We start from the raw sequence: 20,633 nt of genomic DNA on the forward strand, positions 1-20,633 counted from the left end.
ATGTTTGGTATCTATGGATAGAACAGATGCTGGTTAAAAAAATCAGTGAAAATAGAAAAAAATATTAATAAATCATATTTTTATGACAGTTTTTGGACATGGACATTTTTTTCCATTTTCCACCTATGTGTAACTTTTTTTTTTTTTTGAACGCACAAGGGTTGAAGGCAAAGTGTATGGTTTTAAAATCCTAAAAATGTCCTTTAAACATAAATGTCCTAATGGGATAACAGTCAGGAATATTATGAAAAGTCATATGCAATCATAAAAAAATAAAAAAATAAAAACGTTTTGCTCTAGTTAATTAGTTACTAAGTTAGTTAACACAAAACTAAATGTAGCGTTATGTTGGAATCATATTAAAGAATTAGAAAAGTTTAAGACATATTTAAATGAAACACTGTACACATTTCTTCACTCATTCCCTCAGGATTTAAGTTGACAGCTACGGCAAAGACAGCCAGGTGTTTTACCTGGGGATGAATTTGAACTGATCCCCCAGGCGGGATTTAAAATCCTCCCAGGCGGCGGAGAAACTTTCCCCGACGTGTTCGCTGCTCATCTCCTCCTCGTCCTTCAAGAAGTGTGACTCCTGAAACCCGTCCATAAACTCCTCCAGATTGATCGTGCCGTCTTGGTCGGAGTCAAGTCTGGAGAAAAGCGCATCTATCTCTGTGGATCGGACGTGCAGCTCTGAACATATTTTGACAAACTCCCATTTCTCGATGCGTCCTGAGTGATTCACATCACAGGCGTGGAAGAGTTCGCGGAGTCTCTCTTTCTGCGCGTCAGACCCCATGACTGCTCCACAAACTTATTATTTAGCAAACAGTGGAAGAGTGACTTTTCAAACGCTGTTGACCTTGTGGTATCATGCTTGTACACTGGCTCTATGAGTTCAGTGAGTGGAATAAACGCCCCTTACACAAACTGCGCTAAGTAAACAAGCTCCTTCAACTGTTTGAGGCGTTTAGTTTGCAGCGGCGCGTCACGAGGTGTTTACAAAATACTAAAGAAATAACGTTACCTAACGATAAAATATTGCTTATAGTACAAGAAAACTAAAGTTTAGATTTCATTTTATTACCACATATCCTCGCAATGTTATATAGAGGCTTCCCCAGCTAGTAATGTTTAATGTTTTGGGAATGTTTCAGCGGCAAGTTTTATTTTAGTTCCCAGAATGTTCTGCTAAAAGGTAGGATAACATTCTCTAAAAACATTCTAAAAATGTTTATTGATAACATTGTTAGAACATTATCCTCTAACATTCTAATAACGATTCATATCACGCTAGATGTGGACTTTTGGTTGAAATTTTGAAAAACCAAACTTTGTTTGATATCAAGCTCCAGCGTCATCAAATCTCCCAAAACTGAATGACCAGTTTCACTTATTATAAACCAGACTGACTTTATTTCTGTCATACATTTACACACGTTTTATTGAGATTAATAGAGGTTTGGATGTTGTTGTCTATTCGAAAGTAATAGTTTGGTTTGATGTCACCATATGGTGAAAAGCGTGTGCTTTAGTTGGCCAATTTGACTCTTGATTCAATGTTTTTCACTAGCTGCTGTAAATGTGTTTGTTGTGGTAAAAGCAACAAGAGAAATTGTGCTTAGTTGGTGTTGGTTACTTGCTGATGCCAGTGATATCATTATTTAGAGTCGTATTCATTTCATATTTGTGACTGTTAGTAATGCATTGCAACAGCATTGGTCCAGTGATGTTCTATTCAGATCTGTACTTCTACCTCCGCCACAGATTAAACTAAATGAAATCAGAGAACCGAATAATGATGTCTGAACGTAGATGATGCATCAAAATGTAGACAACACTATCTGATAATACTTTCTTTTGCTGTTTTCACCATAACTAACACAGTTAGAGCAGCTAAAGAAAAGCAAAAAAACAAACAAAAAAAAAGCGTAAAATTACCCAACTTAATGCTTCACACCACAATGGTGATATCAATCTATTACTTGGAGCTTCATCAAACAAAGGTTGGGTTTTTACTTTCAACCATAATTTGACATCTTAGCAACATTAGAGTCCACATCCATTGTCCAATGGGAAGCTTCTCGATTAAATCTTTATTAGAATTTTAGAGGATAATGTTCTAAAAATTGTAAAATGATTTTAGAGAATGTTATCCTACCTTTTAGGAAAATATGGGAACTATCTTCAGTGAGGTCAATAAGTATTTGATCACCCTGTGATTTTGCAAGTTCTCTTACTTTGAAATCATGGAGGGGTCTACAATTTTCAGCATAGGTGCATTTCCACTGTGAGAGACGGAAATCACATTGTATGATTTTTTTTAACAATGTGTTTGTGAATTACTGTGTCAAATAAGTATTTGATCACTTGAGTGAAATTTTTTTAATATTTGGTACAGAAGCCTTTGTTAACAATTACAGAGGTCAAACGGTTCCTGTAGTTCTTCACGAGGTTTGCACACACTGCAGGAGGGATTTTGGCCCACTCCTCCATACAGATCTTCTCTAGATCTGTCAGGTTTCGGGGCTGTCGCTGAGCAACACGGAGTTTCAGCTCCCTCCAAAGATTTTCTATTGGATTTAGGTCTGGAGACTGGCTAGGCCACTCCAGAACCTTGATATGCTTCTTATGGAGCCACTCCTTGATTATAATCCCTCATGATTATATGCATTTAGTCTGTCTTGGTGTGATGCGTAGGTTATTAGATCTATGGACCAGTGGTCCTCTCAAGACTCGCTTGCCAGCAAGTAAAGTAGTCAAATTATCTCAGAACCTATACTCTCCCTTAAGAATTGTGTCCCATCTGAATTTGCTCGTAAACCAAGGTCAGTTGAAGAGAAAAATTGCTGGAAGGCAACTGAACTTAGACAGTTTTTACCCACGGTTTTTAAAGGTGATAACTTTGTCAGAATTGATGGCGAAATTGGGTTGGTACAGAACATCTATATTCAGAATAATGATGCATACATAGTATATGGTCAGTTCGAGTCAGTCAGTAGATTGTATGACTACCCAGTTGATTCTTGCAGGCTAAGAGCTTATCTTGTGTCAAATCTTTCTCAAGAACTTAAATGTGCAAAAGTTGATGAGTCTCTTAAAAATATTTCATACTTCCTTTTCAAGAAAAGTTTGCTTGTCTGCCATTGCTACATTTAAACTGATATCAACAGATATCAAATAAAGTAATTGAAATGGAAATTTGAATGTGTAAAATGCCAAACTACTTGTCAATTTTTAGTTTTTTTTTTTTAGATTTTCTTTTAAGAAATGTTCCATATTGTGGAGTTCCTCGAGTCATCTGAAGTGGAAGTTGTGCCATCTTCATAGGTACAGAACGGTGCATGTGCTTGGCCATCTTACAAAACTATGGCTATGATTCATAAGGCCATTCTTGGGCAACCTTCAGGGTGCGGATTATTTACACTACAGGTATTGTAGCCATTTATTAACTTTGATAGCATTTCAGGATTTGAAGTTATTTAACAACAACGTGATGTTCCCTTCCGGAGGGAACTCTACGCTGCGTCCTGGTTCAGGACACTATGGGAACTGCCTTCAGCGTGACCGGTTCTGAAACAAGGTATAGAATAACGACAGTGAACTTGACACTGGCCGGCGCCAGCCCGTGACGTCATCAGCAGGTGCCTATAAAAGCAGGTGCCTGAGAGCACAACACCATCTTTTTGTCTTCAGAGTCCTTCGTTCTAGCGAGTGAGTATAGAGACGATGTCTAGAGCTAAACTCTATAGGAAGTGCGCGGATCCGTGTCAGAGAAATCTGACACCTGATGACGCGCACGACCTCTGTGTATGGTGTTTAGGGGAAGAGCACGCGCGCTCCGTTCTTGAGGGGATGGAGTGCGTCCATTGCGAGGGTTGAGGAAACTCCGTTCTCGTCTGGCCCTTTTCTCGAGGGAATCGGGCCGTCCATTTGGACCATGGTCTGGGGCTTTCCCCGGAGGAGGTGGCCGAGCTGCGCCGCACCACAGACCTCTCTCTACGGGCCACTAAGCAGACAGCGACCGCGGTGGGCAGGTCCATGTCTGCTATGGTGGCCACGGAGAGACATCTGTGGGTGAACCTGGCGGACATCGGGGAGAAAGAAAAGCGATTTCTCCTCGATGCCCCGGTTTCGCCCTCTGAGTTGTTCGGGCACGTCCGTCGAGGCGGAGGTCGAGAGATTCAGAGAGGCGAAGGCGCGCTCGGCGGCATTTAAATCATGTATTCCTCGCCGGTCCACGTCCACGCCCCCACCTGAACGCCGGGGAAAACCGGGCCCGTCCTGGTCCAGGGGTGGCCAGAGACGAGGCCAGGTCGCCAGTGTGGCCACTCGGGGCCCTCCCCCCGGGAGGAGTCGGTCCCAGAAGAGGCGTGATGCGCGACGTAGGAGAGGAGATCTGAGGGAGACGCTCCAGCGCCGGCGTGGCGGCAGGCCTGGAGCGAGCACCTAGAGTCTCTTCTCCGGTTCCCCTCACGTCCGTTCGGCCACCTGCCCTTCCTTTCCCCCCCGCAAAGACTCTGGGGCTGGGCCAATGATGAGATCTCAATCTGATGGCCCAGCAAGTGAACGATAAAGACACTTTAATAAATAAAAATGTTCAAAATATGTATGTGTATGTTTCTTTTCTACCAGCCCCGCTTGGGTGATTTTTAAATGCTGCAGTATTCGAGCTCCTCTAAAAAGCGGGCTCTGCTGCCACCAAGCGACCGAGTGTAGTCAGGTCTCCCCTCGCTCCAAAAAAAAAAAAAAAAAAAAGGAGAACAGGGTGAAGAAGACCTCCACTCGGGGAAAACCCCTCTTGGGTTAAGCGTTGTCAGGTTTTATAATAGAAACCTCCGCTGAAAGAGTGAGCTTGGTACAGACATACATATACATACGAGAATATGTAAAAAAAAAAAAAAACCCTCTTGAGCGTTGTCAAGCTGCTTCAAGCAAAAAAAAAAAAAAATCGCTCTGCTGAAGTCTCCGCTCACTCAAACCCTGCTAAGAGTAATACTCTTTTTGCATGAGTGTAGTCAGGTACCTTCCCTGTGTATTTCATATACACATATGTGAGACCTCCACTCCTAGGAGTTTGTGTAGTAGGGTGAATAGAGCGTCGTCAAGGCTCCCTCTCTGAGAGAGAGATGTTTTACTGAAGCCTCCGCTCTCTATAAAAAAAAAAAAAAAAAAAAAAAAGCCCCGCTCTGAAGTAGAAATCTTATATATTTAGCTGATAGGCCCTTTTCAAAAAAATTGGGCCTCGCTAAATTAGTGTCTGGTATTATGACTAAATTCTAGTCTGCCAGATCTGAGTGTAGCAGGCCTAGAAGGCCTCCTCTCTGCGAAATCCTCTATGTGAGAGGCATATAAAGATAAATACTTCTTAGCGCTGAATGTAGCCAGGTCATTCTTAGACCTCCATTCATGAGAGCTTTTTTACTGGGTCGAGTGTTGCTAGGCTCCCTCTATGTGAGGAATTTCTGTTAAGCCTCCACTTCCCAGAAATGCAGGCCGAAAAACACAAGGTTAAGGCAGCTTGTGAACCCTTTTTCGGGACCTGTCACTATAAGCGTTGAGTGTAGTAAGGCCTCCCTTCCTTGAGAGGGCGTGTATACCAAGGCCTCCACTCGATAGAGCTTCCTCAGCCGAGCGTCGTCAGGCTTGTTACGTTCGAGAGAGCTTGTAACCATTAAAGCCTCCCTCACTGAAAGCTCCGCTTCCGGGTTCTGCTATCACCCGGGAATAATACAGGTGTCTTTCTCGCGAAACGCTTAGAGCACCTTCTTAAATCCACGTTAGTGGTGTTTGCTCACGCAAGTCTTTGAGCACTCTCTGAAATCCACGTGAGTGGTAAGTGCATTACTCAGGCACTTCACTAAAATCCATACTTATGGTAAGGTTCCTCCCGTAAAGGCAGACTCCTTCTTCAAATCCCTCACGGGTTGGACCACTGTAGTGCCTGGAGGGCAATCAGACATGAAATAACTAGTTATATTCCTTAAATGACTTCTCCCCCATGATTAACACCTATGTGCTATGAGCCAGACCTTTGTTCACTATCCAACTCATCCCCCCACCATCAAGATAAGACTCTTACAGAAATGCAGATACACTTTCCTTATTCAGACATACAGTCCCACATACAGTTATATAGAAATGTACACATATCAATGTGTTACCTTTTCTTATATCGTTGTTTCTGTTATGTATGTCGGCCTCAAACATTAATCCGCAATAGGTGAATCATTGTGCATGCTAAGACTCACGTTTAGAATCACTCAGTCAACCGAGAAGATTCATAGATCATGTTTGGTGTCTATGAGCAGCATTTATTATTCCCTAAATGTTAATGTTTGTGGCATCTTAATAACTCCTTGCTTTATATGTATTATTGAACTTTTGAAAGTTTTGTGGCCAAACAACCAATCAGCTTCCACATGCGAAACCCCATTGTGAGAGACAAAGACTTTCAATCTTCCCTCCAAAACTCAGATCAACCAGATTGGACAAGGTCCAACTGTGGGCGTGAATGACCTACAGGTTTATAAACCTCCCCTCATCTCTCTCTCGTTTGCTCTTGCCTACGGGACACAAAGACACGTCACCCGCACCTCCCCCCAGATCCATGGGGGGGGGGGGGGTCTCACCTAGCGGAGGAGATGATGAGGCCTGCAATACTGGAAAGGACTTTCTGAACTGAACACAAACGGAACAATGCACAACAACAACAAGCTTGCAAGTATCCGTCCTTTCTACAAACGTAGATAGCTGCGTTTAAGGCGTTTTATAAAAGAAACGATTTCAGGATGTTCAGAACCGTTTCATTCCTGTCCCTTTGCAAACTCACTTTCTCTCTCTCTCTCTCTCTTACTCTCTCTCTCTCTCTCTCTCTCTCTCTCTTACTCTCTCTCTCTCGCGCGTTCTCTGTCTATTTGTGTTTTATGTACGTTTGTCTATGTGCGATCGTTTGTAAGTAGAATAGTTTAATAAACAACCATATATTCACATAATGATTCTCTGTGCTGAATGCTTACATTACAAAGTCACTTAAACTGTTTCGATCTCATATTGCTACCTTAAGCCCTATTCTGTTCAATTGTTTTGACTCCGTTCTGGTTAGTAAAATGCGTTGCCGTGACGACGAGCCAACGTCAGAGTAATGGATATCACTGAATAATTTGCTGGACAAAGAAACCAGTCGATATCGTTATTACTGTTACTGATCAGAAACTGGAAATTGCGTATATTTAATGACGATTATTATACACGATTTCCTGTGAGTTAAACTACTTTCCCTGACTGAAATGTATGTTTTAAATAACTCATTTCATCCTATTCATTGGTCTAAGACCTGGTGGAGTTTGCAGTGTATATGTGATGAGAGAAACAGTCTCATGCATATACACACATATATTGATCATCTTAAATTCTTTGAGCTAACCAAAATTCTCTACATTAATTGGCGTTAGAATGCGGGGCAGTTTTAAACTATGTGATGTGAGCGGCTCAGGAATAGTTTGTGTGTCTGCATGTTTGTGTATTCAAACTCGGCTCGCGACTCGCGTCTCTTTTGTTTGTGTGTGTGTGTGTTAGAACGGTGTGGCCAAGCCCACCTTTAACACCTTCACAGATGTTTGAGCCTCTCGCACAGAGAAACTAAACCGCTGTTGAAGATGTAACTTAACTGCAGTTTATATATCGACCCTATAAAACGAAGAAATCTTTTATAGAGCGTCCTAAAGCCACCCTAAATTGAGCGAAGAAAACCTCTATTTTTGCGTGAAGAAGCTGATTGAGCGATGTTCCTCTTTCACCTTACAATGGCCATATCTTTATATTTTGAGTGTAGATAGATTAGCCATTGATGTGCACTCCAATGCTAATCAGCTATCTTGCTCCTTTGGGTTAAAACCTCAGCTTAGCTAACTGATCAGGTTGACCCCGTTTGCTCGTCGAATAGATTTAATATAGTAAACAACTTCGCGTTATTACTGTACAAATCTTGATCGAGTGTTATTTATTTGTTTTGTGCAAAGCACACACAAGTCTTGTGTCAGCAGGCTGACTCAAGATCAAAGTGCACGCATCGTAACTAAGCAACCTTTTAATAGTGTAAGCATCCTATTAAGTTAAAGTTTGCAAAACATGTACCTGTGTTCAGTAAAACGGACACAAGAAATATACACCCGCGATAACGCATCGCCATGGTAACTGCGCTTAGATGCGCGTTCAAATCCACACAAGGTGGAATCTGAAATCCCGCATAAAAGGTATTTCCTTCTATTAAAAGATAGAAGTCTGTCTAAAACCTCTTCCAATACCTATGCCTGATTTCATATTATTTTTTTTTAATTTTATTATTATTATTTTTTTTTCTCTTTGAGCAACAACGCTTATAGATAGTCCCAGTCAGTCTCTCCCTTCTCTTTTCCTTTTGATGTTACATTATTAATTATTGTTATTTAAACCATAATGATAATTAACATAATGTATGTTTTTTTTTGTGTGTGTGATTTAATTTTAATTATTTCACCGCCTTAGATTCAACTCTCCCTTTAGCAATTATAATTGTATTTGCTCATTTTAAATTTTTGATTAAACAGTCTTGATTTAAATTTAAACTTTGACCAAATCGATCAAGTTGCACTCTCTCTACCCCGGGTAATTCGGCCCATCCCAGGGGGGCCTTTCTCTCTTTTGCTCTCTCAGCTCTGCCATTTCCCAGGTGTGACGACTCCATAGCGCCCCCACCCGGTGGGCCCCGTCACTGACCTCAGGGCTGGCAGTCAGCTCACTTTCTCTCTTTTGCTTTAACCCTTTATACCTCTCTTTCTGATGGATTTTGTTTTTATTTTTCTCCCTATTAGAGACTGAACCTGTCTGAACATCAGTGAAATCTTTTGGGTAACTACACCGATGAACTGAATAGCTCTAAAGTTAATCGCTCATCATTAAGTTTACTCATAGTTTCCTGTGTTTACCCACACAAACTATCTGACCCCTTCTTTACAGCTAGGATAATAAGCGTTTAGTTTGCGTCACCATCTGATGACATCAGTTAAGTGCGCAACACATAACAACATTTTAGCTCATTAGTTCTGTACGGACTTGCATTGGCTCGTTGTGCTTTGTCTCTCCCTCTCTATTTGTGTCAACATGTCACCATCCAGTCTCGCCATCCAGTCCAGACAAGGCAAAGATGCCATCCTGCCCTGGGTCTAGTGACTACAGCCCCTGAGCGGAGAACAGCCGGTCGACCACGCACACAGGCGAATGGATCACGATCCAGTCAAGAGCTACGGCTGCAGAGAACCAATCAACTCATCTACAGCCCGGACCATCAGTGACCACGCCCTCAACAAGATCGTCTGACTAAAGCCGCAGCGGAGAAAGCTTCACCCACGACGGAACCAGGACAGCGCGCAGAACCGCCTAGACCATCTGGATGTTCAGAGATAGCGGATGAAGAGGACAAGGACCTACACGAGGAGAGAGGAGAAAAGCTTCAAGACACGCCCGCAACACCCCCACAGACTGAGCGCAGAGAGCAGTACAGGAGAACACTCCTAAACAGCGGAAGCTCTCTTTACAATGAACCCAGCACACCTTAAAGAACTCAAATTCTTGCAGATAACAATATGAACAAACAGGAGAGCTCAACACAAAATCTCTCCCGGGCCTAACAGCCCACCGTTCACACCTCACACGCCAGCAAGCTGGCCGGGAATCTGACAGCTGTCACCACAAAACGCTGTCTTCCTGAACACTGCAGTAGGCTACAACACACGCCTGTCTGCAAAACATTGACTTTTAAGCAAGAACATTTGCCCAGTGTGACCACGAGACAGATCTGCTTAGCTCCACCTCCAGCTAACAGGACCCCAGCCATTGGTACCAGCAGTCAAAACTGTCAAAACTGAATACAGCAGCTAAGAACACGACTGTTACGACCAGCATCTGAGCCTACGTGAGACAACGCGACAGGCACCAAGGGAAGATGGCATCAACGCCAGAAAATCTTTCCCCTCAGATATCCACATCACACTGTGAGTCACCACCCAAATGCTACAGCCTTCTTCCGTACAGCGATTGCTCGATTCAGCGGACTCTACAGACCGCCGGAAAACAGCCAAGCACCAGAAGGCAATAAAGATTAGCAAAGTGATTGTCCAGCTGCCCCATGCCAAGGGGGGACGTCTGACTGACCAAGGTGAACAAACATACAGTGGTGTATGGGAGCTGAACACGCAGCGACATCACTGTGTGGGAGTGATCTGAGATCAGTGCAGGCCAACACTGAGGACACCTGTGCTCTGAACTTAACCTGGAATAGACAATGCAAAACCTGCTACTTCATGTTTCTCACAGCCCTACGATACTCCCTCAACTGCGAGAAAGCCTTGCTAGATAAGATTACTCCCAGATGTTTACACTCTGGCGAACGAACTACCTGCATTCACCAAAAGGGGTCACTGTTCGGCTCAAAACACAGTGTGGCTAAAACCCTAATGCTGCACACACATTCAATGGAATACGTGAAGCAGTGCCCACTCTAGAAGCCACACCCCCTTTCTGAAAAGTAATCTTTTGCAGTGTACATACCATTCAGGTATTTCAAAGACTTTAAACAATTCCGTCATGAAGAGCCTAAAGGAAAATGGCCACTCAGAAATGGTGCCAAGCTGCTCTCCACATATGACGATGATGCAGAACTAATGTCATGTACAAGGCTCTCAGCAGAGCCCAGCACCCAGATGACAACAGCTGCGCTGCACAAGCCATCCAGCGATGTGCCAAGCACACCAGAAGACAAAGGGAATCACAGAGACCTGCCACCACTGTGTGATGTTTATAACTGTCAATGCCTGCAGACCAAGGATCCCATGCACACAAACCCATGTGCTCATAGACCCAAGAGCGAGGCAAGACACGCCCAGAGCAGGTACCTAGTGGAAAACGACAAGCCTGTCCCACTGCAACACCTTAAGCCGGGCCACCTGACATCACAGCACGAGTGACGGCAATCGGATCAACCCTTGTGTCACAGCAAGTCGCAAGAACTCCCTCTGAAAATTACTAACCTGCATAGACTCAAAGTAGGCTAAGCTCAGTTTCAAACAACACCACTCAGTTTGAAACAGACGAGCATCAACAACTGTTCCAGACAAGCAGTGCCATCACAATAAGAACATTTACATGCTATTCGTGGAAAAACAGTGACAGGCCCAGAAAAAACTGAGGGATTTTGTGGCTGCCTAAGGTTTTCAACAACAAAAAACCCACCCACCCAACCCAAGCATCGCTTCTAAGCCACAAGCAAACCCCTCACGCTGCTACGCCGCCTGCATCACACCCATGCACACTGGCTCCACCTACAAAATAGCTCTGCTAAAGCAGCCTCTGCCAATGCTGACACTCAACCTTGCACTGTCCGACCACACTAAGGCACTAAGCCGAAAACAACTCAGTGATGTCACACACATGCCGCATCTAGATGACACATCCTCACATTTGTTCCTGATAACCAAACACCGCCACAGCTCCCAGCTTTCCAGGAACAAAGGGGGGTCATTGCTGATGTATGCCCAAGATGCACCGTGCAGAATACACCAGAGTACCAAAGCCACTACCAACGCAAAAGTGGCGCACTGCCAAGCATGCAGTGACAGAGGACATCAGAATATGCTAAGTTTGATGCCAGCTCGAAACCAGCGGATTTCAAACGACACAGCCTCTCTACGATGCAAAGCAGTCAGTCGACGAGAAACATCTGTGAACGTTTACCACCAGATGGCACCAGAAACGACACCCGTGTCAACCAAGAGACCACCCGTGTCACCACCTACACTGCTCACCAGTACTTCAGTGAAACATGCCCGAGTGCGACACCTGCATCCAAAGAGCGCAGGAAGCCAAAAGCATGCCGCAGCCAGCGAGATTCACAATAGGAACTGTGAACCAGCGTGTCTCGGACATCCAGCCCTGCCACTCACCAGGACCAACTGGAGACTCAGCAGAGTACAGAGAACGGCATCCTTCAGCCTAAAGCAGCCAACGGCCTGCAATGGCAGAGAAAGGAACAGCAGGACCGCGACAAATGGACAACTCACATCCAGCCTGGACAACCAGGAGCTGAGCAGCATCGTCTTCTCCTTGGCCCACACCCTCAAGGGCCTCAGACAGGAGGTAAATGAACCGAACCTGCAAGTCTCTGAGTACCAAAATTAACCGACACCCACAAGGACAGCTGGACACGCCTGCTTTTCCAGAACAGAGTTTCTGATGCTAACAAAGAGCTCCTTGAATGAAACTCCACTGAGAAGTACTGAAAGGTAAACTTCTGACTCCTTGCCCAACGCAACACCGCATTAGACTTCCTAAAAGGAAAAAGCATCCCATGAGACCAGCCGACACCTCAGGAGCAGCCAGACAATGTTGAATGGAGCAACGGGCCCACAGGCCCAACAGCAAAGCCCCTACAAACACAACTCAGACCCGCTCAAGTCAGTGTCGACACCCCCAACATCAGACGCCTGATGACATTTGAGCAAAACAGCGGGATAACAGACACCTGCTGCCCTCCTGCACCCTAACCGGGTCCATCGGAAACTTCTTTACACTACAAAATCTTTACGACAATTCTCTGCGAACCCTGGAACTACCTGCCCTCTCACAAGTGAGAGTCCAACCAGCGATTCCAGACTGCAGGGACCACAGATACTAGATAACAACCACCTGACACAGACCAACCTGGGTCAGGATGACAAGTGACAGTGCCTCGACACCTGCTGCACAAAGCTCGAGGACCCATACCTTGCCACTGTCTATATTATCACACCTGATAACGTCGACCACGGCACCACGGCCACTCCTTGAAGCACCAACCTCCAGAGAGCCACCTCTCTCTTCCAGCCAGGAGTGCCGGGTGCATGCCTGATTGTTCCGCACCTTTGACGTCGCTCGCTGTTGTCTGTTGGACGGACAACAACGTTCGAAAGAGGGGATATGTAGTGCCTGGAGGGCAATCAGACATGAAATAACTAGTTATATTCCTTAAATGACTTCTCCCCCATGATTAACACCTATGTGCTATGAGCCAGACCTTTGTTCACTATCCAACTCATCCCCCCACCATCAAGATAAGACTCTTACAGAAATGCAGATACACTTTCCTTATTCAGACATACAGTCCCACATACAGTTATATAGAAATGTACACATATCAATGTGTTACCTTTTCTTATATCGTTGTTTCTGTTATGTATGTCGGCCTCAAACATTAATCCGCAATAGGTGAATCATTGTGCATGCTAAGACTCACGTTTAGAATCACTCAGTCAACCGAGAAGATTCATAGATCATGTTTGGTGTCTATGAGCAGCATTTATTATTCCCTAAATGTTAATGTTTGTGGCATCTTAATAACTCCTTGCTTTATATGTATTATTGAACTTTTGAAAGTTTTGTGGCCAAACAACCAATCAGCTTCCACATGCGAAACCCCATTGTGAGAGACAAAGACTTTCAATCTTCCCTCCAAAACTCAGATCAACCAGATTGGACAAGGTCCAACTGTGGGCGTGAACGACCTACAGGTTTATAAACCTCCCCTCATCTCTCTCTCGTTTGCTCTTGCCTTCGGGACACAAAGACACGTCACCCGCACCTCCCCCCAGATCCATGGGGGGGGGGGGGGGGGTCTCACCTAGCGGAGGAGATGATGAGGCCTGCAATACTGGAAAGGACTTTCTGAACTGAACACAAACGGAACAATGCACAACAACAACAAGCTTGCAAGTATCCGTCCTTTCTACAAACGTAGATAGCTGCGTTTAAGGCGTTTTATAAAAGAAACGATTTCAGGATGTTCAGAACCGTTTCATTCCTGTCCCTTTGCAAACTCACTTTCTCTCTCTCTCTCTCTCTTACTCTCTCTCTCTCTCTCTCTCTCTCTCTCTCTCTCTCTCTCTTACTCTCTCTCTCTCGCGCATTCTCTGTCTATTTGTGTTTTATGTACGTTTGTCTATGTGCGATCGTTTGTAAGTAGAATAGTTTAATAAACAACCATATATTCACATAATGATTCTCTGTGCTGAATGCTTACATTACAAAGTCACTTAAACTGTTTCGATCTCATATTGCTACCTTAAGCCCTATTCTGTTCAATTGTTTTGACTCCGTTCTGGTTAGTAAAATGCGTTGCCGTGACGACGAGCCAACGTCAGAGTAATGGATATCACTGAATAATTTGCTGGACAAAGAAACCAGTCGATATCGTTATTACTGTTACTGATCAGAAACTGGAAATTGCGTATATTTAATGACGATTATTATACACGATTTCCTGTGAGTTAAACTACTTTCCCTGACTGAAATGTATGTTTTAAATAACTCATTTCATCCTATTCATTGGTCTAAGACCTGGTGGAGTTTGCAGTGTATATGTGATGAGAGAAACAGTCTCATGCATATACACACATATATTGATCATCTTAAATTCTTTGAGCTAACCAAAATTCTCTACAACCACGCAGGATAATCCTCCGTGCCCATTTTTCGAGTTGGCTCCAAAACCCTTAAGTTTTCCAACTCCTTTGATAAGCACAGTGTAATAGGTCTCCCCTCTGTCACAGCCAACAGTACTGAGACCTTCACTCTCACAGTTATAGCAGCTAGCAGGCCCATGAGTGCCTCGCTGACTATTCTTTTGGGGGAGTGCAGTCTTCCACTCACCAAAAACTAGTGTTGTAGGCTTCTCTCCTTAGAGATGTAGTCTCGGAGCCTCCACTACACAGAGCTAGATGATAAATGAGAATTTTTCATTATTGGCTCTACTGTGAGTATCTGCCTTTCTTGAGCGTCGAGTGTAGTCAGGCCTCCCCTCGCCTAGAGCGTTTTTACGGAGGTCTCCACTCTGAAGAGTTTCCCTAGGGAGAGCGTCGTAGGCCTCCTCTCGCTTAGAGAGTCTTTCTGCTGAAGCCTCCCTCTCCAGAAGCTCCGCTTTCAGGCTCTGCTATCGCCTAGAGACTCAAACCTGGTGATCCTCGCTATGCTCAGGGCACCTACTCAAAACCACATTTGTGGTGTTTGCTCACGCAAGTCTTTGAGCATTCTCTGAACTCCACGTGAGTGGTAAGTGCACTATTCAGGCACTTCACTAAAATCCATACTTATGGTAAGGTTCCTCCCGTAAAGGCAGGTTCCTTTCTGAAATCCTATAAGGTATGGACCACGCAGGGTTCCTCCGTGTCCATCTTCTGAGTTGGTTTTTCTTAAAAAAAAAAAACCTTTTAGTTTTCCAACTCCAATCCAGATAGCACTGCTAGCAGGATTGAGTGTCGGCGCCTCTTCAGGCCTCCACTCTCCAGAAGAGCTCCAAAAACGAAGGTATTTCTGTCGCACAGGCTAGTCAGCCTCGCGGATGACCTTCAAGACTAGAGTGTAGTTAGGTCATGAGACCTCCACTCTCAGAGTTCTTCTTTGCTAAGCACAGAGGTGTGTTAGGCTCCCTCCTTAGAAAGCCTCCACTCTCCAGACTCCACTCAGGCAGTACTGTCGCTTAGGCTGTTCAGCTTCGATGAACACCTGCAGTGTTGAAGTGTAGTAGGTCATGGGACCTCCACTCTTAGAGTCCTTCTGCTGCTCGCAGAACATTGCCACTATTAGAAATCTCCAGGCTCACTCAGAGTCCTTCATTGCCTCCAGAGATTCACTAGAAATAGGCGGTCCGACTGCACAGGCTATTCAGCCTCGCGGACCACCTCTGGTATTGGGTGTAGATAGGTCACGGACCTCCATCCTTAGAGTCGTCCTCTGCTGGGTGCAGAGTGGTACTAGGCTTCTTTCTTACCAAAGCCGCCACTTTGCAGAAACTCCACTCAGGTAGTTCTGCTGCTCAGGCTATTCAGCCTCGCTGACTACCCTCAGTGTTGAAGTGAAGTGGGTCACGAGACCCCCACTTTCAGAGTTTTCCTTTGCAAGACACAGAGTGCGTTTCTGACTTCCTTTGGAGCAGTCACTCCTCTGAACTCCCTGTAGGTAGTTTTGCTGCACAGGTTACTCAGCCTCACTGACTACCCCCAGGTTTTGAGTGTAGAGGTGCCACGGCACCTCCATTCTTAGAGTTGCACTCTGGAAGGCACAGAGTGTTGCCAGGCTTCCTTTCGGCAAAGCCTCCACTCCTCAGAAAATCTCCACTTAGACAGGCCTGTTGCACAGGCTATTCAGCCCCACAGACCATTGTCAGTGTCAAGTGTAGTTAGGTCATGAGACCTCCACTCTGTAGATTCCCTCTGAGCAGAAGCTCCACTCGGGTAGTTCTGGTTGCACAGGCTATTCAGCCTCACTGAATACCCCCAGTGTCGAGTATAGGGCCCTCCGGGCGTGAGTGTAGCCAGGTCTCCCCTCACCGAAGGGTTAGTGAGACCTCCACTCCTAAGAGCTGGTGGACTGAATGTTCTCAGGTTTCCTCTGTTTTTAGAGAGTCTTCTGTGAAGCCTCCGTTCTCCAGAAGCTCCGCCTCCAGTACTTCTAGGCGTGAGTGTAGCCAGGTCTCCCCTCACTGCAGGGTTATTTGAGACCTCCACTCCTAAGAGCTAGTGGATGGAATGTTGTCAGGTTTCCTCTCTTTTTAGAGAGTCTTTTATGAAGCCTCCGTTCTCCAGAAGCTCCGCTTTCAGTACTTTCAAGCGTGAGTGTAGCCAGGTCTCCCCTCACTGGAGGGTTATTTTGAGACCTCCACTCCTAAGAGCTAGTGGATTGAATGTGGTCAGGTTTCCTCTCTTTTTTAGAGAGTCTTCTGTGAAGCCTCCATTCTCCAGAAGCTCCGCTTCCCCACCTATACCTGTTAGCACTGAATGTTGTCAGGTCCCTAGAGCAGACGTTCGTTCTGCTGAGACCTCCATTCCCTAAACTCCGCCCCTTATGGTCAGGGCGTTTATGAGCTCCTTCACTCAGAGAGCTAAGTGTAGTAGGCTTCCTCTAGGCCTCCACGCTTGAGAGTTGCGTGCACAGGTAGCCGAGCTAGCCGTGGCAGGTCACTGGGCCCCAGCGACTCTCGCTGATGCAGGGGTGATTTCCTTCTTGACTCCTCATTCAGTCAGTTTGATCACCTATCCCTCGGCATGGCGGCGTTGGTATAAGCGTTCCCATAGTGTCCTGAACCAGGACGCAGCGTAGAGTTCCCTCCGGAAGGGAACGTCTCAGGTTACGTAGGTAACCCTAGTTCCCTGAGGACAGGGAACGAGACGCTGCGTCTCGGGGCCATGCCTCGGGCCCTGCACAGACCTCCGTCCGACAAAAAGATGGTGTTGTGCTCTCAGGCACCTGCTTTTATAGGCACCTGCTGATGACGTCACGGGCTGGCGCCGGCCAGTGTCAAGTTCACTGTCGTTATTCTATACCTTGTTTCAGAACCGGTCACGCTGAAGGCAGTTCCCATAGTGTCCTGAACCAGGACGCAGCGTCTCGTTCCCTGTCCTCAGGGAACTAGGGTTACCTACGTAACCTGAGACGTTTTATTATAGACACGTATGAGGAGGCTTGACTCAAACTTCCACAGGCAACTGTGATGAGGACAATGATTGCCCGTCATACACCAAAAGAAAGAACAGGTTTGTTTGCATTTATTTTAAACACATACTGTCAACATTATTTCATTGATCTATAACAACCTGTGAGTTTTGCTCTGGCACTATACAAAAATGATGTTTTATTTTGTAAATGTATCTGATCAGGGGACATAAAAGACACAACTATAGTGACAGTGATGAAGAAAATTTATTTGGAAGAAAGAGACTGGAAAAAAAGGCAGAATTGAGGATCTTTCAGAAATTGATGCAGCACCGCAAGTACCAGCACCACCAATGACTATGGCAGAATCCTTACGAACACCAAGATCAAGATCCAGTTCCAGTATGCCTAGGGACATTTACAGTCCTTGTTCCAGTACAGTTGGAGATCAAGACAGAACTTATTGCAACTCGTCATGTCTTCGTAAGAATTCAAAACATCACTACATTTGTAAAGGCTTAATGCAGCTAGAAAGTAAAGATCAAATAGAGAACATCAGCAGTATCTAACCCACTGTTGAAATGTATAAGAATAAGCTACAGGTTGATTTATACTAATTCATTATTCTTGTTTTTTAGCACTACTGACTGAAGTTTTAAAATCACAAGAGGTCATAAAGCAGCAACTGGTCCTGATTCTCAAAAATCAGCAAAAACAAAACAGTACTCTGCAGCGCGATGAAGTTCCAGATGTAAGCACATTTGACCTTCCTTTGTCCAATTTGTTTGATTTGGAAAAGCTTGAAAATCAACAAAAGGAGCAGCCCGAACAAATGAAGAAATTGGTAAGTTCAAGTTCATTTGGTAAATTCTTGCGTATTTCAAACAATTTGTTTTTATTTGAAGTTTAATTTTATTAATTTGTTTTTTCGCTTCGTAGGTAGCATACTTTGGATTTATTGGTGGGTTTTCCACTAAAGAAGCAGTGTGGCGTATCCTAGGAAAGCTTTTGGCTAACTCCTTGGCGAAAAAAATTAACCGGAGTGGGGCAAACCAAGCCTTTCGTGCACTCACCCTTAGGACTGTCATAGTCAGTAAGTTGGTTTTAAATATACATTTCAATACATTTAGAGGCTGTTATTCATCTGTGCCAAAAGACGTTATACGCAGAATGTGTATTTCTTATTTTGAATTTTTTTAATCATTAAGCAGTGGAACAAAACATCTACATATAATAATTTTTAGTCCCATTTAGGTTGTACTTATAAGTAATTATCATTTATACTTGTTCACAACAAATGATCTGTATATCTTTTAATCACAGATGCCGTGAGGACAAATGTCCATACCAAGAGCGCCACTGATAAAGAGGTGGAAAAATACATTACAAGGTGGCTACAACTTGCTCCTGACAGGGATGGAGGAAGGATGGAAAGAGAGAAAGCTAATGTGTCAAATGTCTAAATCACTTTATTACTTTTTTTTGTAAACAACATTTAAGTACATTAAGATGTTCCCTGATACTTGGGCAATATGTTAATTTCATTTTCAACTTATACACACACACACACACACACACACACACGGTCTTGCTGTTTGTGCAATTTATTCTGTTCAAGTTTATTTAAAAATCCAGTTTAAGTCTTTATACTTGTGCAATTTTATATTTTTAATTTTTTTGTTATTATTTTAACATTTAGTTTCAGTTTCTTCAGAATTCTGCAGTTTTTTTTTTACTTGCAGTTTTGAAGCTTATTTAAATATGTATTTGTAAGATGTTTCTTGCTATTTGTTAAATTTGTTTCTATATTCAGGTTTATTTAAAAATAGCTGTTTTAAAGGGATAGTTCACCCAAAAATGAAAATTTGATGTTTATCTGCTTACCCCCAGGGCATCCAAGATGTAGGTGACTTTGTATCTTCAACAGAACACAAACAAAGATTTTTAACGAAAACCGGTGCCGTCTGCCAGCCAAATAATGGAAGTGGATGGGCACCAGACCTTTAAAAGTAAAAAAAAAAACATGCACAGACAAATCCAAATTACACCATGCGGCTCGTGACGATCCATTGATGTCCTAAGACACGAAACGATCGTTTTTTGTGAAAAACTGAACAGTATTTATATAATTTTTTACCTTTGATACAGAGCCACGTCCAACTGTCATGAGCACGAGCTCAGCATCAGGCACGTTACATGTGTTACGCGCTCTGGTGTAGAATATGCAAACGATGAACTATCCCTTTAAGATACTGTGAACTATATATTTTTTAAATAGGTAGTTTAAGTTGTTTTCTTATTTTCTTAATGCTTGTGCACCTTATAAATAAAAAAACCTTTTTATTCAAGTCTATTGAGAAAACAGGGTTGTTTTAAAAAAGGTATGTGTGCAATTTCAGATTTTTTTTTTCTTTAAAGCTTCCTGTGTACCTAAATTTGTTTACAATGTGTCTTTATTTTGCAGTTTTGTAACTTTTATATTGAAGTTCTTAATTGTTGTGCACTACAAAATAATTTATTCAATTTTATTATTATTTACTTCTTAATACTTGTGCAATCAATAAATGTTTATTATTACTTATTTTGTCCTTTGTGTGATTATTTGCGTTACCCCTTCAGTCGAATCACTTCGACGTTACATTGGGATCTCGCTTGAGAGACCGATCACCTCTGAGCCTTATTAAAAAGGCCAATTGAAAATTGGCGAGTGGACGTGTGCGCCGGCCACGCCCCCGTACATACGGGTATATAAGATGGCTGCGCGCACCACTCAGTCAGACTTTTGCTTTCAGAGCCGATGTGTCGAGCCTCTAAACAGCTGAGAAGAGTTCTTCAGAGTTCATGCTCCCTCCTGCTGCTGCGCTGCCATAACTAAAAGAGTGTTTCACAGAAAGAGCATTGTTTGGCAGCCGCCAGCGCGATCCCGCGGGCGGCCGTTTTCACGGCCATATAAAGCCTTTTTGCATTCCAGCGAGCAGCCCCGGCGAGTGCATTGCCCCGCGGCGCCTCCCTGGGCAAACCGGGATCACAAAAGAGCAATTTCTAGCGGCCGTTTTAGACGTTCTTTTCAGGACGTCTTTTCGGCCGTGCGTTTCTGGATGTGGTAGTTTCCTCTCCTCAGCGAACGGACATGAGCG

The 20,633-nt window shown here is 44.0% G+C and overlaps 1 protein-coding gene and 1 pseudogene across 1 annotated transcript in view; one reads left to right on the forward strand and one right to left on the reverse strand.

The window, feature by feature from the left end:
- Window positions 1-862, reverse strand: part of rasef (RAS and EF-hand domain containing) — a 39,793-nt gene extending 38,931 nt beyond the window's left edge. The window contains exon 1 of the mRNA XM_073818512.1: window positions 474-862. Coding sequence (XP_073674613.1) covers window positions 474-799 — 326 coding nt within the window. The 5' untranslated portion in view covers window positions 800-862. The remainder of the gene's footprint in view (window positions 1-473) is intronic.
- Window positions 863-3,270: 2,408 nt separating this feature from the next.
- LOC141286477 (uncharacterized) lies at window positions 3,271-18,999 on the forward strand (annotated as a pseudogene).
- Window positions 19,000-20,633: the final 1,634 nt, after the last annotated feature.

The sequence above is a fragment of the Garra rufa genome, chromosome 15, assembly GCF_049309525.1.
Source record: "Garra rufa chromosome 15, GarRuf1.0, whole genome shotgun sequence".
Lineage (NCBI taxonomy): Eukaryota > Metazoa > Chordata > Actinopteri > Cypriniformes > Cyprinidae > Garra > Garra rufa.